Source organism: Cryptotermes secundus, unplaced genomic scaffold (genome assembly GCF_002891405.2).
Source record: "Cryptotermes secundus unplaced genomic scaffold, Csec_1.0 scaffold137, whole genome shotgun sequence".
Classification (NCBI taxonomy): Eukaryota; Metazoa; Arthropoda; class Insecta; order Blattodea; family Kalotermitidae; genus Cryptotermes; species Cryptotermes secundus.
In genome coordinates, this window is record NW_019739595.1 from 70,770 (window position 1) to 88,523 (window position 17,754).

Genomic DNA, 17,754 nt, shown 5'->3' on the forward strand with positions numbered 1-17,754 from the left:
AGCGAGCGAAGACAGTACATGCCTTAGACCGCTCGGCTACCGTGGCCGGCGGCCCTTCTCCTACGCCACATTAATCCAACCAAAACCTCCCATCTATGATTAGGGTTTTCAAGTGTTCCCTTTCATTCGGGGTTTTATAACATTACTTCATATCGTAATGTAGTATGTGTGTGACTATAGACGGGGTTTGGTTTGGTGAATAGATTTATTGACCACATACAGGTCGTAACTAAAAACATCTATAACACTCTCGCTATTTCAACACTTTACAGTTCACTGGAGCACACAGTCTAGTGTCCACAGTGTGTTACTAAACGTTTCCTTGTAACGGCTCCAGCAATGGCTATTCCTCTTCCTCCGCGCCCAAGTCCTTTCTTCACAGGCTTCCATACAGAATTAACTGGGTATAAACTTGTACTTTTCTTATAATATTACAGCACGGACCACATAGAAAATATCGTTCCTCTGTTGTATGCGTATCCGTTGCTGTGGGAACATTTTTATTGAGCCGTTGCCAACAAACGGCTCTGGTATATCTCGCGGTCGTTGCATAACAACGGCTGTACACGCTAAACTATGTATTTCTCTCCCAAGAATGCTAAATGTGCAGACCATCTTATCGGGCTCGATTCGATAATTCTGACAATATCTTGCGAGGAGTATAAATTATGAAGCTCCTTGTTACGCAAATTTCTGCGGTTCCCCTTGCTCCAACACTTCAAAATTTAAATATTCATCTTAGTTCCTCATTAACGAGAGAGAGAGAGAGACGAAGTTTCAGATCCCTGCAACACCACAGGTAAAATTGATTTTTGCATGAATTGATAGTTACATTTTTAGAAAGGGGAGATGCAAATACAAAAATAGGATTTGAGGTTATGGGAGTAGTAGTTATGAACAGTTTTCTTATCATCTGAGATATAGCACCGCGTACTAAGCTAAAAGTCAACCGACGTTTCGGGGTAATATTTCGCCTCCATCTGCAGGGTTGAAGAGAGCTGAGATAGCGTAGTCGGTATAGCGACTGATTACGGACTGGACGGCCGAGAGGTCGGAGTTTGAGTCCCGGTGAGGTCAAGAATTTTCTATTCTCCGCGTCGTCCAGACCGGCTCTGGGGCCCACCCAGCCTCCTATCCAATTGGTACTGGGGGCTTATTCCCCGGGGGCAAAGCAGCAGGGGCGTGAAGCTGGCCACTCACCTCCAGCTAGTGTCGAGGTCAAGAAAATATGGGTCTATACATCCACTCCCCCGAAAGCTTTCATGGCGCAGTGCTCAATTAGTTTAGCACAGGGACAACTTTACTTTTTATTTTCTGCTGGGTTGAAGAATAAGCCAAGGAAGAAACCGACAGTCAACAAGGAATTAGAGATTCTGAGCTGAAAAGCAGCAGGCGTTATCAGGATTTAATATGGACCAACTGCCTAGTAAACAAACTGCTTCCATTTACAACTATTTGCTCTGTTAACAAGTTTAAAAATAGAACAAGCGCGCAACATTGAGGTTATATTTTCCAAAATAAAGTAAAGCGAACCATTTCGTGAGCACAGGCTCTGCAGACGACGTGAGAGTACAGCTGTCCGTCTGGAGTGGTCATGCGAGAGGCTGGATGTTACTTCTCCAGTTGACAGGTTCTCGAAATCAATACGTAATGTTTATCCTGCTTCTGGTCGCAATGAAATGCAAAGGACGGCCAGTGAACAGCCTGTTTACGGCTTTCAACGTAACGTATCAATGTATCTTGCCGTTGACGAGGTGCGTTTCAGATTTCCGAACGATTGTTATCATTCTCTATGATTTAATACGTAAAATGCTGTTTTCCTCCTGAAAGTCTCCTTTCTCTGGCAGGGTGTCCAGCATACAGAAAGCAGACCATGGGTCCGAATTCGAACCGGTGACACTCTGTAACTAATAGGACGTAGCTGCAACTCCATATTCTCTTATTCATTCAGAAGGCAATTCAATTCAATTCTTTATTATTAATGTGTCGAGTCAACAGCCGCAAGGCCAATTACAGACAGAGCACAGCGTAGATACAAGTAATTACATTGTGGACAAACAACATAAAGACAAATTACAGGCAAGCACTTGAGGAAAAACACGTTAATACATAAAAGTAAGCAAACAGAGAGACAGACAGACAAACAAACAAACGAATATAAGAAGTGACAAGAACATGATAACTAAGATGATGATAATTTAATTCAATTCAGTTCGTTATTATTTACGTGCTGAGCCAACAGCCGCAAGGCCAATTACAGACACAACACAGTGTAGGTACAGGTAATTACAATATGGAAAAACACAACATAAAGTAAAGTAAAAGTAAAAAAATTAAAGCTATCCCTGTAACAGTCCGCGAAGGCCCATAGGGTTGTGAGATGTTGAGGGCCCCACATTATCTAGACAATCGGCTCAAAGATGGCTGACGGTGAGTGCATGTACGAGTAACACGTCCACGAAGAACCTGAACACATACATAATGTGATTATTGCTACTATTTTCCCGTTGGAACTCTTTAACTCTCTGATAAAAATGGCAAAATGTTAAATGCGATCTCATCAGGCTGACAGACACAAAATTTATGACGTGTCACTGCAGAACCCACGCGACAAGGTACGGTCATTCGTCAAGCGAAAATATTTAACTCGATTTCATTGTTGCTTTATCCCATATTCCAATGTGTTCTTATCACTGACGCCGATGGGGGGGGAGGCGTTCGAGCCATCTGTCGCACTGGGCTTTTTAAAGAAATCAAAATTGAAAAAAAAAATTGAAGTACGCCACATATTAGTATGCCTGTTAAAAATTAAATTTATTTAGATATTTTTTCCGTTAAAATATTCGAGGGTGATTACTAAGAATAGTTTATGCGTTTTAAACGTAGGTTTATACGCAAATTCCCCTGAGAGGATCATGGCCGCCGTCATGGTTTTCCGAGACACAGAAGATCAGGCCGCTATCTTGATGGCACTGCGTCTCTCGTAATTTCCGGCCAAGTGCAGGTGCGCAGACGCACAGAGCGGCAGCGCATACTTGGAAGTCTGAGTTCGAGCCATTTTATCAGTTAGTTTAGAAATACATGGATTGCAGCTGTGGAATGAGTTTCATCAAGCTACTGGCATATCACGTGATTCAGACTGTCATGTGTATGATTCACTATAGACGGGGTTTGGTTTGGTAATTGGATTTATTGACCGCTTACATACTCGTACACAACTAGTCACTACACTTCACAGTTCGCTGTTACAGATATACACACAAGTGTTCTCAGTCTGTTACAGTCGTTGCTTGGTAACGGGTCCTGCCGATGGAGATTCTTCATCTTCCGTGCTCACGTCCTTGCCTGCTGGGAAATATCCCACAACTGAACTAAGCTCTAAACTTTGTTCCGCCTATAACCCCTCGGCACGGACCAACAGAAAACACAATTCTTCTCTTGTTACGTGCGTGTATACTGTGATCATTACCTAGCAACGGCAGCTGTTTACGGTCACGGCTTAGCAACGGGTCTATACGCAACAATATTTTTTTTATTGCTAGTAGGGTGAGACTAAGTCCCTTGTACTGCGGCCACTTCTGGCCTATTGTACCAGCCCCAGATGATAGGTGAGGGTGATTGTGGAGCAACTGGTGGAATGAAGATTGGCAAGGGAAACTGAAGTACTCGGAGAAAACCTGCGCCACCGCCACTTTGTCCATCACAAATCCCACTTAACCAGACCCGGGATCGAGACCGAGCCGCCGCGGTGGGAAGCCAGCGACTAACCGCTTGAGCTATGGCGCGGCCTTACGCCACAATATGATCAGAGGTTATTCACAAGCGCAACGGATTGGATAATGTCCGGAAGGAACAGCTGGACGGTGGTCCAATTGGAGACACAGACGGGCAAAGAAAGTCCTAAAACACTGGACATTCCATGAAGTCCTCATTGATCGAATTTTCAGACTGCAGCTCCTCATACGCAATTTGTAATTATGATTTACGTAGGACAAGAGGGACCTTGTAATATACCAGCGTCTTTACTTGGCCCATCTTGGTCCGTCAATTATGAAATGACTCGTAGCACCGTATACCTCAGAACAGCATAACAACATGAAGTGTTTTACACAATGGGACCACGACACTAAAGGCATTGGGAACTACGTCCCGATAAACAATCTCCTTCCTTTAATGAGAATAAATTTCAAGACACGAACCATCGGTTCTAGTTTTAACAAAAAGCTTTTATAAATTTACTTTAAAATATGTAAGTTTCGAGGTTTTCACGGCGATGACAATGAAGAAAGTTGTCTTCTGGGTTTAGGCACCGTGTATTCTTCGTTTTGGTCGACGTTTCGGTGCCTAAGCCCAGAAGACAACTTTCTTCATTTACTTTAAAATACTTCACTGTGTAAACAATTTAGTTATAATAACTTATAAATGTATCATCCACGATGAGGTCATTGAATTTTTTCAATTGACTTAATCCTTCCAGCCGCACTATAGCCCTGGGGTCGACTCAGCCTCTAACAGAAATGAGTACCAGGAATATTCTTGGGGGTAAAGGGCGGGCGGCGCGTAAGGCTGAAACCTTCCAGCCATCTATAAGCCGATTGTCTAGAAAATGTGGGAGCCTCGACGTCTCACATTCCTGTGGGCCTCCACGGCCTGTTACAGGGATAACTTTAATCTTTACTTACTTCATGTACTTAATCTACTTGCAAGGTGTAACTTTTATGCATTAATGACAGTGTAACAGTGCTTCCCTAAATGTTGATTGCGTCGTTCTGAACATTTCCAATCAGACTGAAACATGTTAAGGAAAATGAATATTGAAGTGCAGTTTCTTTTTACATCAGTCACACTGGACCACTGGACGGTGCCACAAGTCATTTTCTATTTTACACCAGCGTTTATGAAGGAAAGAGGCCGTGTCATAGCTCAGGTGATTAGGCGCCGGACTCCCATGGCGGCGGCCTGGGTTCAATTCCAGACCAGATCTTGTGGGATTTGTGGTGGAAATTTGGCAATGCGGAGGGTTTTCTGTTAGTACCTCGGTCTCTCCTACCAATTTTTATTCCACCAAATGCTCCACATTCGTTATTCACCTTATAATTGACGTTGCCCTAGTCTCAATACTTACATCTGTGGCTCTACAGCCCTTTGTTGGGTCTTGGTCGCTTTTTGTTTCTTAATTATATACGTGTACACAGTCAGTTGGACTATTAGGACGGGGGATCAGCCGGTCGCAAGGCCGCTACCTACACACACAATAACACAAACACAGAATAAGCGCAAACACAAACATCCATGCCTTGAGTGGGATTCGAACCCACGGTCCCAACTCTGAGCTAATGAAGGTAGTTCATGCTTTAGCCCGTGCGGTCACCGTGATCGGCTCAACACTGACGGTTCCGTTAAAGCGAGGGAAATATTCAGTAAATTTGAATGAACGAAATGTACTGATGAAAACTCTTCTAAGGTGACAGTTATGCAGCTTATCAGAACAGCCCCCTCTCTTGTATGAAGCCGGAAAATTCTTAGCTATTTTCATAATTCTCCACCTCTGGTCCATATTCTGAACCAGATAAGTGTAATCCACGTCTTAATTTCCACTTCTCAGAGATCTATTCAAATGTTATCTTTCCATCTACGCTTTATCTTCCACGTGATGTATTTCATTCGTGTTTCCAGATCAGAATTGGAACGTGATAGTGTTACTATAGACGTGTTTTGGATTGGTGATTGGATTTATTAAACTCTTACAGATCCGTGACTACAAGTAATTATAACCGTTTCCTTAATTCACACATCTCACAGTTCAGTAGAGCACACACTTAGGTTTTCTGTTTTGCTAATCCGTCGCTTGTTACCAGCTTCAACGGCGGACGTTCCTCTTCGTCTGTGTTCCCGAACGTTCCCCGACCTCAGCTACCAGTTTCTCACAGCAACACGTCACAACGACTGAACAGCAAAGTCCTCCGCCTAACTCACCCGTTAACTCCACTGACTGACTCCTCATTAACTGTCGTGCTCATAACACATCGAAGCGGATCTCACAGAAAACATCACTCCTTTCTTTCTGTTTACTGACCGTTGCATAAAAACGGATCTACACGTCACAGTATTTCATATGAATATTTTAACGTTCACATGCTTTCTACATGCTTCCTCATTTTATCCAGCGAGAATAATATCTCAATGAATATCACAGACAGGTATGTGATATTTTGATTGACGCAACATACAATTATGAGTTATGAAAAGCGCAAATATGAACAAGAATGAAGATATCTGAATAGATCTGTCGGGAAAGAAGCGGAGACCGGTCTGTGTTGGAAACTATGCCTCCAGTGATGTGGGACATAGCAGGGAATTCTGAGGAGCTGCAGTGTAGAGTGTTTTCAAATCTGATACAGCTCATTAGGTATGAGACTTTTTCAAATATTCTGCCGTAGTTCAATTAATTTTTAAACATAAATAGGCTCAAAAGTTTTAAATGGACATTATCTATCTTCTGTTTTTTTTTATAACGTCGTACTGTAGCCAGTCCCCCTCACCAGAGGTAGGGAGACAGACTCCAGTCTCTGAGATGTGTTTTAAATAAAACAGGACGGTGTCCAGAAACACAATAGTTGTAAAAATAGGCTCGTTCCACAACAAATGCAGAAAATTTATAGCTACAAATTACGTTGACATATGAAATAATTATGCAGGAAATTTATCTTTATGTACAGATCTATACCCTCCGGAATATAAAGCCGTGTAGTCTATGGAAAGCAAACCAACAATTCGGGGGAACATGCCGCTTCCATCTTCAGGGTAGAAGAATAAACCACGCAAGAAACCAACATGAAGCAGGCATCAAGAATGGGCGTTTCTTGCTGCTGGATTCATGCTCATTTCTTACTTGGCGTACTCTTCAACCCTGAAGATGCAGGTGAGAACTCCCTCTGAAATGTCGGTTGACTTTCGACGGACTACACGGAGTAATATCCCAGAAGACCGCTGTGAGACTGTGAAGTCCCGCACTTCCTTTGTGTGTCCAAGAGTAAAGGCACAGTCGCCGGCTTCCCATCGCGGCGAACCGGGTTCGATATCAGGTCAGATAATGTGGGAATTGTGGTGGGAAATGTGGCAGTGAGGCAGGTATTCTCCGAGTACTTCGGTTTCCCTGTCAGTTCTCGTTCTACCGACTGCTCCACACTCATTTACAATCCGGGGATGGTACGATAGGCCTAACAGTGGCCGACGTACCAAGTGGACTCAGTCTAAGAAACTATGAGAGAGGGAGAGCGTACAGGCTCAGTAGTCTCAGAGGATATTGCTTACAAAGTAATTCTAAAGGTGCCCATACACGTACGAGTCTGGCTCGCGAGTCCGACTCGGTTCGGGTTCCAATGAGCCAAACTCGTCCGTGTGCGGGTCGCAAAGTTTGGAGTCAGCTCATGCGTTTGTGGTGAAATTAATCCGAGCCCGGTTCCCGAGTCAACGTCACCGAGCCAGACACGTACGTGTATGGGCCCCTTAAGATTGCAGAAAGGAGAAGAGAACATATTTACTTACCAGGAGCTGGGTTCGCATCTTCTGAAGGGGTCTGCACTTTGCTGGTCGTCGTGACAGTCTTGTTAACGTAGCGCACGGTTGACGGGTACGCTGCAACAGACACACAATTTAGCTGCCAACCTCACAACAAGCAAGCAGTCAGCTGGTTTCTGCTACTTGCATTCCATAGACAAATGCGGGGTCATGGGGGGGGGGTTCTTGCAGTGTTTGGAACCTACAGCAATCAATGTTGCCTGTTCAAGCGTCTGTGGCCGAGGCAGTCAGATTCCGGACCACAAATTCGAGAGTTCGAATCTCGACAGGTCCTTCAATTCATACATTTCATTTTAATTCATATTTCCTTAATGTTCTAGAGCTATCCAGATCTTTCGAGAACATTCCAGAATCTTCCATAGAGAGTTCTAGTCTCGGAAAAATTGAGAAGTTTCGAACTTCCTTCTACTTGAGCGTTAACTTCCACCCAGGTCTCATACACTAAAAAGGGGCCGTTAGTATACGGCCCTCATTCGCTTTCCATGTAAGCTCTCCTAATCAATATTGGAATGAAACGAGACGACCGGAACCCATCGAAAATCTTAAGATTGTAAACAGATTAATCATATTAACATACTAGGCCAGTGAAATAGTTTTTAGTCCGCAAAAGGGCAGAGATACAGTGAAGTCAAAGAGAGTAGTGAGAAAGACAATACGCGCAACTGCAAAATAGGTACCATTAATCTAACTAAGTGTGGAATGAACAGTCAGCATAAATGACAAGCTACGACTACAAATGTGAATTAATAAATTAATTTGGGTGCTACAAACATTCAACAGATTCATGGGTAGTGGGTACACATGTGGCTTAAGTTAAACCAAAGTAGTGCTGAACAATAAGAAATAGTTAGCAAGTCGAAATCATTTAAGAATCGTGTTGCAAGGCATGCCAACTTTTGCGGATAGAGGGTGTCGCGTGGTCAGCGCAACGAATCCCCACGGCCGTTAATTTCGGTTTTCTAGACCGGAGCCGCTATTTCCTTGAAATTTCTCCTCACTTATCATCACGAGGCTGAGTGGAACCCGTTCCAGACAAATTACTTCTCAGAAAAAATCTGGTAGTGCCGGAAATAGAACCCGGACCTCTGGATCTGTAGCCAGGAACGCTGAGCACTAGATTACAACTAAACTTCGCCGACAAGCGGCGGTCGCTCGGTCGGAATAGTTCGCTTGCGGACTAAAATCATGGACTTCTTTTTGTTTTTTTGTTGCAAGGCATGTGTTATAAGTAAACAAGGACTACTTTAGTGTCCCATGCTAATTCTAATGTCCGTTACGCTACCCACAATCCTAAATATGCTTCCGTGGTTTTCTCGGACTCTGTAGGAGGATGGAGGGAATAGCAAGTCAAGCAAAAGGCTAGCTGGAGGAGGCGGTTAGTTGAGCTACCTGCTGCCTGACTCCTCTGGACTACAAGGCGCAGCAGCACATACTGACGTCCGTGAGAACCTCAAACCTGAAAGTTCTTTCTTCCTTTTTACGCACGGCGTCTCTCCAATTGAGCTCCGTAATACTCGAAGAGGTGAGGTCCTTTATAAAGGACCTCATAATGCTTGCAGTCCTCTTCTTTTTCACTTTCTAGCCGTCTGTCTCTTCCTTTGTCTCTTACTATCCCTTCTTTTTCGTCTTATATCTTTTCCTTTCTTCAAACTTGAATTTTTCCTTATTTTCTTGTACTTTCTTAGCATATTCTTTTCTTCATCATTCTTTCTGTTCTTAATTTGTTCATTCATACTTTCCCTTCTTGTCTGTTCTTTTGTCCTTTCTGTCTCCTTAATGTTTTCTTCATATCTCACTTCTTTTCTCCCTATAGATTATCCCTTTCTATGGCTTTTGTTATGGTGTTCCTTCAGAACGTTACAACGGCAGCAAAGCTGCGTCGACACCCCCCCCCCAAAAAAAAAAGATTGTAGAAGGGAAAATATAAAGGTAAAACTATCCCAGTAACAGGTCGTGGAGGGCCATAAGGTTGTGAGACGTCGAGGCTCCCCAGTTTCTAGACAATCGGTTCGCGCCGGCCGCACCTTTATCCCAGGAAGATTCCTGGTACACTTTTCTGTTGGAGGTTGAGTCGACCCCAGGGCCATATTGCGGCTGGTAGGAGTCTCGACGTCTCACAACCGTATGGGCCTTCACGGCCTGTTACAGGGATAGCGTTTCCCTTTTTTTTTTACCCCAGCCATTTTAATATAACAATCCCGTCTACTCCTAGGTCTTTCAAGTGGTTTCTTCCTCAGGCTTCCCATCGAAATATTAACGAATCATCCGACTATTTTCGACGCAAAAGGGTAAAATATAATTTAAAATTGGATGCATGCGATGATAAAGAAGTGGGCGAGCATGATATATTATCTTTACAACGAAATTTGTCTTGGTATTCGAGAGCTATAGCGCGCTTCGTTATGAGTTCATATGATTGATATATCGCGATGTGGGTTCTCATATTTCGAAGTAAGGTAAAGGTAAAGTTGTCCCCGTGCTTAAATACTCGTAATTATGCACCACGCCATGAAGGCGTATGGTGGAGTGGAGTTATAGCTCCACCATTCTCTATCTCGACATTCGATGGAGGTGAGTGAATAGGTTCATGCCATAGCCGCTTTAACCGGGGGGGAAAGAGCCCCCAATTTTCATTGAAGGCTGGATGGACCCAAGAGATATTCTGGACGATGTGGATTAGAGAAAAATTACTTGCTTCTGCCGGAAATAGAACCCAAGCCGTCGCTGTACCGACTAAGTTATCCTGGATTCTTCATAATGCAAGGACTGTCTGTAAGTTAGACAGATACGGAGGATGTTATGGTAGTAACCAAATCCGATATCAAAAGACGGCAACACGAGGGAAATTGTGAAGACAATAGCAAAATCTTCGTATCCTTTTGCAAATGACGTCAGTGCTGAATGCGCACGCAACCGTAAGCACAGAACCACCAAGTTGTTTAGACGCAAATCTGGTTTTGTGTTTAATTATTTAAACACTATTTTATGAAGACGTATGGAGTGAGTGGTGGTATAGCTCCACCATTCTTATCCTCGACATTAGATGGACGTGAATGGTAGACTCCACGCCTCGGCCCCTTTACATTCATGGGATAAGAACTTCGTATCAATCATACAGGAGGCTGGTGGGTTCTCGAGCCAATGTGGAACCTGTGAGGAAGAGAAAATGTCTTGTCCTTGTTGGGACTAGAACTCAAACTTCTAGTCCGTAGTCAGTCACCATTATTTGACAGTTACCATTCTGTTTTAGTTCCACCACTAGTGGCGTCAACATGGCCGCTCGGCTTACGTCACGCACTGGAGATGAGCAGCGGGCAGTGGGTTTAAGGTGTAAGGGGTGTAGAAATTCGTCAGAATCTATCAGTAAAAATACGGAGACAGTATTTTGTTGCAGCAAGACATGTACGGACAGACTGATTTGTTCGAAAGCGGCTGCAGAATTGTCACGAGAAATGATCAGACCGCATCGAGAGATGAAGGGGGACACTGCTACAGAGCTGTAAGGGCAATACTCCCGTCTCTCGTAGTGGCTGCAGAACCTCACCTCTGAAATATGCCGCAAGGCCTCCTGCTATAGCCAAGAGCGCTACGGCGTTGACGAGAACCTGTACGAACCGGAACTTGAGACGCCCCCTCGTGATGTAATGTGCGGACGGACGCCTCATGTCTCGGATAATCTGCAACATAAAAAAAATATTCAATTGAAATTTGGATTAAAAGGTAGTAAATTCGGAGGTCTGAGTTTATAAATCTTACAGGACAAAAATTCTATTACTGATTTTTCAAGTTCTCATGGCGGTGACCTTCAAAAATACTATTTTCTGGCATGTGACGCCGTGTAGTTTGGTATAGAAATTTAACGATGCCTAGGAGGAATGTAGTGCTTATATCTTCTTGCTTGCTAGGTCGCTGTCTTTATTCCTCTACACTGAAAATGAACGTAATAGGATTCTCCCAGTAGTCTCTGAACTCTCAGACTACACGGTGTTACATTTTACTCTTCAATACCCAATTTCTTTATGTACGAAGACAACACAGAAGTATCTCCTTTAGGCTAACAATGAGAAACTAACGCCATGAAATATGGTCTTCCTTGAAACGCTGATGGCAGTTCACTACGCCAAAACATTTCCTGATTTTACGAAACGTATTACCGTGTTTACAAGAGCTCGCCACTGAACCCTATCCTGAGCCACATCAATCCAATCATAAACTTTAAGAACCAATCCTCATATAGCTAAATATTTTCTGCGCCTGCTTCCTCAAGATTCCCTTTTGATCCTGTTACTTACTCGTGGTTCCTGTAAGTTGTTGTTCCCCTTCACATTATGCAACCTAAAATTCTGTATCTGTTTTCTGTGTGTGGTACATACCCGGCACGTCTCACTACACAGAACATCGTCATCATTTCATGTACTGTATTAAATGACGGACTGGCTTAAATTCTCGCCAAGGGAACGGATTTATATCCGCGATTTCCTGCGTTCTTCTACTGTGCCTGCCTTACCCCGCACATGGCTTGTTTTTATTGCAGACGGCGTTCGCAACACAGGAGGGAACACAGGAACGTTTTGGAAAATAATTAACTGGGCGATTAACGTTGTATTGCTCTCTCAGAGCTCTGTGCGCTGACCTAGAACTGCGATTTGTCACAATGTTCTCCTACTACAAAACAGAGAAACTAAACACAAGCAGAATAAACCACCCCATTTATCCATCATATATTTCTTTTTTTAAAACTTGGAGTAGATTTATCTTAAAATTTTTACATTCTTGAAAGTTATTAATCTAATATCATACTGCAGAATCCTGGTGCACTGTGTATTCTAACTTCGTGTTCCCATTCTTTGATGTTTTTGTGCAATTTCGTCGATGTGTTAATATTCTCACTTCAACATCTCTTCTCGTTATGAAACATGGCATGTTTCGGTCTAACTGGCCACCATCAGGTGTATAACATGTTGGACTAAAGGAACCTTCTGCCATGTTGTCACCCTGTTCTGCTTTTCATGTTGATGTAAAATGGTTCCAAAATATTTTTAGGTTATATTTACATCATGCTGTTGTAACTTTATCTGCATGCACGTATCTGGTGTATGCTTTGTTGATATGTTGGTTATATCCTTTCGTGGTCCGTAGCTATTCCGAGAGTTTCTCAACAGCCATATAAACATCACTAGTAGTTCAGTTGTGGTTGAGTCAATTGAGATTTGCAGTAGTTGGTAGCTGGGGCCGGGGACAGTTCTGGAACTCAGAGGAAGAGGAACGTTCGCCGTTGGAAGCCGCTACCAAACAACGGACAATGAAGACTGTCAATACTTTATGTGTGCTGTATTTACAGTTATCTTCGGAGTGTGTAACTCAGCAGACTGTCGTAGTTATTTGTATTTACGAGTTGTTTAAAAGTCTAATAAACCCGATTATCAATCCAAACCCCGTCTATATAGTGACTCCATCACGTGACAATATGTTACTTCGAAAAGTAGGTAAACTTCTACCAGACTACAGAGCATCACGTCTTGAAGACGTTGGGACATTTAAATTCATCGCCGGAAGACATCAAATTTCATATAATTAAGACGTGTTACAACGAAACCGTAGGGTACTTATAGATCTGATGCATTTGGGCTTCAGAGTGATGTAGAACAAGGAGATGCTTTAACGCCATTGCTTTTAGTGTGTGTTTTCCAATACGCCATTGCACATAAAACCCAAGAGGGACTGGAATGGAATGGAACAGATTTACTTCCTGTCTTTTTTCATGATGTTCCCTTATTAGTCAGAAACTTAGACACAAACATGAAATGTAATGTCCCTCCAGCCAAATAGCTGGATAATACCTCGACTGAGTCACTCCCACTTCCTTACACATTCTTTCGTTTTATCTTTCCTCAGTCACCTACCATTCGGCACTACAGCTAAAATATTAACAGCGTCGAAAATAACACCTCCCCCCCCAAAAAAAAACAAAGGAGAGGAAGCATAGCGTATCTTCCGATGGGCGTTATCCCTAAATGAGTGTACTCAAGCTCAAGACACTTATTTATAGCAAATTTCGAAGCTAAAAAGTTGGATTTTCAGAGAAGAGTTCTATGTTCTGGGATATAACGCCATGTAGTCCGTTGAAGGTCAACATACTTCCATGAGAAACATGCCGCCTCCACTTTCATAGTCGAAGAATAAGCCAAACAAGAAACCAGCGCCAACCGATTAGGAAGCAGAGCCACATGTCCCTGCAAAACGTTTGTTGATTTTCAACGGACTTCATGGTATTATATCCCGGAAAATAGAACTCATCACTACCGCTGTGATAACCGAAACAAGTCTCATATTAGAAGTCCAGGTTTCTGCTACAACTGTACGCCTCTTGATAATTGTGTATATTTAATTCGATCATACGAATGTTCGATTTTTTATGCCACATGAATGGAACCACAGGCTCTTGTGTGGACGTTAAGCTAACGACATGATCACTTCTGGGTCACTGTGGCGTTTCTATATATTGCAAATAAACGAAACACAACTCCTTTCCTCCGGAAGACTAAATAAAAATGAAAATGTATTCGCTGTCAATATTCGGTGATTGCACTGGGGTGGCAGCACATGATGGCGGCACGTACTGACAGCTGAATGCCTGCTTGTTATAAAAATATCGCTGTGTTTAATGACGTGAGAGAATAAGTGAACAACGACAGCAAAGCCATGACGTAAGCGTTGTTTATATTTCCAAATCATTTGATCTCCTAAAGATTGTATGGAACGTTTCGTGAAGCAATGAGGCTTGCTTTTAAACTGCGAGCCAATAAAACGAACATTTAATGGTTCATAGACAGCAGCAGTTTAACTGGAGTGTTCTTTCTTCCCCTAGGATTTCAGACCTTCACGAGAGAATTTTTTTCCTCAGAAATATTTGTATTCCCTGCGTCAAGGACGGTGCATGCAAATATTAAAATCTCATCAAAAGCCGAATCCTTCATCTGTTTCGTATTTTTTTCTATGGTGTTGACACACGCCGCTAGTCTGTTCTTAATAGGACCTAAGGAGTTAAGGTTATTTTTGCGAGCATATATATATAGACTGCACATATACTTGCGCGTATAAATACAGACAGACACATGCATACATACATACCTACATCATACGTACACATTTTAATACATACATATATTTATAGACCACGGAAACCCCGACAATAATTTAGAATCACCCTGTATTTCCAAGCACATATATACATAGTATATACACACATATTTACGCATACATGTATATACAGTAAACCATCGCTAATCCGGAGTAATGGGAGGGGAATCCGGATTGGTGAAGCAAAAGGAAGCCCTAAAAAGACAAAAAAAAATAAACTTAGATCACAAATAAATAGAAAATTTAATTATTTAAGTATTTCTGATGAAAATAATTAAAAATATCACGGTAGAGCCTTATTTAAAAACTGTAAAATACAACAAATTTATTCATCGATAGAAGACTCAGAAGCTGTACTTGTTTTTGAACGTAATAACGCAGGTTTGAAGAAACTGTCAAGTTTTGTCTGAACAGACAAGTGACTCATCTGCCTTCCTAAATTCTTTTAAGTACGTGCTCAACTGTGAATATAATTTTTCATTTGTCATATTTTGATCTGGAATATCCGACATCCGGTTTAACTGTAACCGGATTAGCGAGGGTTTGCTGTACGTACACAAATTCAGTTCATAAAATATGTAGGCCTACACACATATATACTCACCATCATGTACAAGCGCTCATAAGGAACATACACATAAAAACACATCGATACCTACATACATATAATTGTATATATACGTCCTCCACCTTTGGTGTGATATGTATGTGGAGGACATTAAGAAACCCACGAACAACTTCGTTGAAGTCGAATTTTATAAACCTATAACTACTTACAAACCTGAGTCGACATCACAACACTGCAAGCATTAGGCTTAGTAGTTACAGAGTTTTACCACAATGGCGCTGTAAGCCATTGTTCTATATGTTAACAGATTTCTGCCAAATACGTCTCAAAGCATCCCTTAAAAAGATCAAGAATGCATTCTGAACGGTGTTGACTTGTGCAAGATATATTAGGCCAGTATAAATCCCAAATTCTGGAAGATGTTACTTTTTAAACATGGAATGAAAGTTCACTCGCTTACCCTGTGATGCAACGACATGTTGGATCCGTGATGAAACCTGACAATTGTCTGCAGTGATGCAGGTGTTGATATGCTTTTCGTCAGAGCAGCATTCCCGTTGCTGTTGACGTCATTTCCTGTAAGAGCTGCTCCATTCCCGGCATCCCCATTTAGCAGCTTCTTGTTCCCCGCACTGTTCACTTTCTGGCTTGCAGTCATTGAGTTGGCTCCGTGGTGTGGAAGAAGAGGCGTTTCCATTGTTTTTGTCGTGTAGCTCGGAGAGGAGTTCTGACTAAAGCTGTCGCTGGAGACATTTGAGTCTTGTCGGACAGAAACTTTGTTGTTATTGTTGCTGGGCTGCTGTTGCTGATCTGCCCTGGATGGGGGAACGGTGACTGGCTGATGCTGATTCTGGCTCGTTTGGGTTTTCTGAGTCTGTTGCAATGCGGGAAGACTGGGTTGCTTTTTGCGCTGTTCAGGTTGTTGGCTTTGTGGTCTGTTTAAGGGCTGTGAGGTCTGACACTGATTCAACATCTGGGAAGGTTGCTTTACAAGGTTCTGAGCTTGAGGCGATTGGGCTTGTGAGAGACTTTGCTGCATCTGAGATTGATTGAACGATTGAGATATCTGTGTCTGGAAACTCGCCGATTGCTTAGTATGATTCTGAGCCTGATCTATTTGAAATGTTCCAACTTGTTGTTTGTTTGGCTGAACCTGCGGTTGTTGCTGAATTGTGTGGTTCTGCGGTGGAACTGTTGGGAGTATCTTTGGTTTTAGTGGCTTTTGTTTCATGGGGACTTGTGAGCTGATGTTCTTAATGGCTTGTTGAGGTTTCGCCTGATGAGATATGTGTGGCGGTGGGATGGGAGGCTGCAGTGGCTTCTGATGCTGTTGAGGGTGTGTCTGATGGTGAGTTAGCGAGATCGGCAATTGCTTCACGTACGCAAGTCCTGATCCTTCGGCCGGTACAAACCGGACGCCGGTAATTGGTGGCGGGGGTCCTACTTTGCTACGCTCTGGGACTGCGGGTGGTCGTAATGGGACTGGAGGCGCCTGAGATAACACCTGCAACAAAAGAAAAGAAGGTGGAAAACCCTGTCAACGTCAAAGCATTAAATCATTGTCACCGTGTTCATACCCATAATCTAAACTGAAAGTCCGGTATTATCCATTATAAATATGAGTTTTGGTATACCATAAAAGCTGGTTAGAGAACATGAAACATGAATATTACAAATTTCTGAGTTATGATGCAGTGTAGTCCGGCAGACGTTTCGGGGAAACCTACTGTCTTTATCTTTAGAGACGAGGTGTAAGTCCAGCAAATATCCTAATTTCGTTTTTTCTAACTTATTACCACCAATAACAACGGCACTGAGGCCGCGAGGACATTTAAGCGGAGGCCATACAAGTGGTAATTTAAAGTGCATATTATAGAAGATATTCGAACAGTAAGGAACTTCTCTAAGGATACTGTCACTCGTAGGGGTGACTTATAAGACGGGTTTTGAATTTACTTCACCTTGTACGTTCATAGAGTTCGGGACTAGAAGTAATGCAAGGTTATCGCTTTGCAATTCACCGTTGCACACGCACTAGGATTATCAGTCTCACTATAACTTCATATCACATATGGTGTCTACCTTTCCCAGTCTAATCACCTTCGACTGCCATCTCCAGAACTCGACCCAATTCTGATTCTACCTGCGTGCGATCCTCGTTATATAGCCTCCAAGCGGACCCCACGGAAAACACCATCTTCTGTAATTAAGGATGCGTGTTTACTGGTCTGTTACCTAACAATAGACGTCTTTTATTATGTGCACGTGTGTTGCGGGTATGTGTTTACCGATCCGTTGCCTGGCAATGGGTATATACGTCACAATATTTTTGTAGAATGTAACTAGGGAACAGTTCTGTGAACAGGATGTTCCTCGACAACGAGGAACACGCAATAATGGAAGAGATGTTCCCTATGCCGCCCGTACCGGTATATATAACGAGGGCTAGCAATTCAGTTGCTGTC

The 17,754-nt window shown here is 42.7% G+C and overlaps 1 protein-coding gene across 1 annotated transcript in view; it reads right to left on the bottom strand.

The window, feature by feature from the left end:
• Positions 1-17,754, bottom strand: part of LOC111871968 (atrial natriuretic peptide-converting enzyme) — a 323,648-nt gene that overhangs the window by 51,821 nt on the left and 254,073 nt on the right. Inside the window, exons 5-7 of the mRNA XM_033754465.1 lie at positions 15,750-16,793; positions 11,126-11,258; positions 7,549-7,638 (exon numbers count right to left, since the gene is read on the bottom strand). Of these exons, the coding sequence (XP_033610356.1) occupies positions 7,549-7,638; positions 11,126-11,258; positions 15,750-16,793 (1,267 nt within the window). The remainder of the gene's footprint in view (positions 1-7,548; positions 7,639-11,125; positions 11,259-15,749; positions 16,794-17,754) is intronic.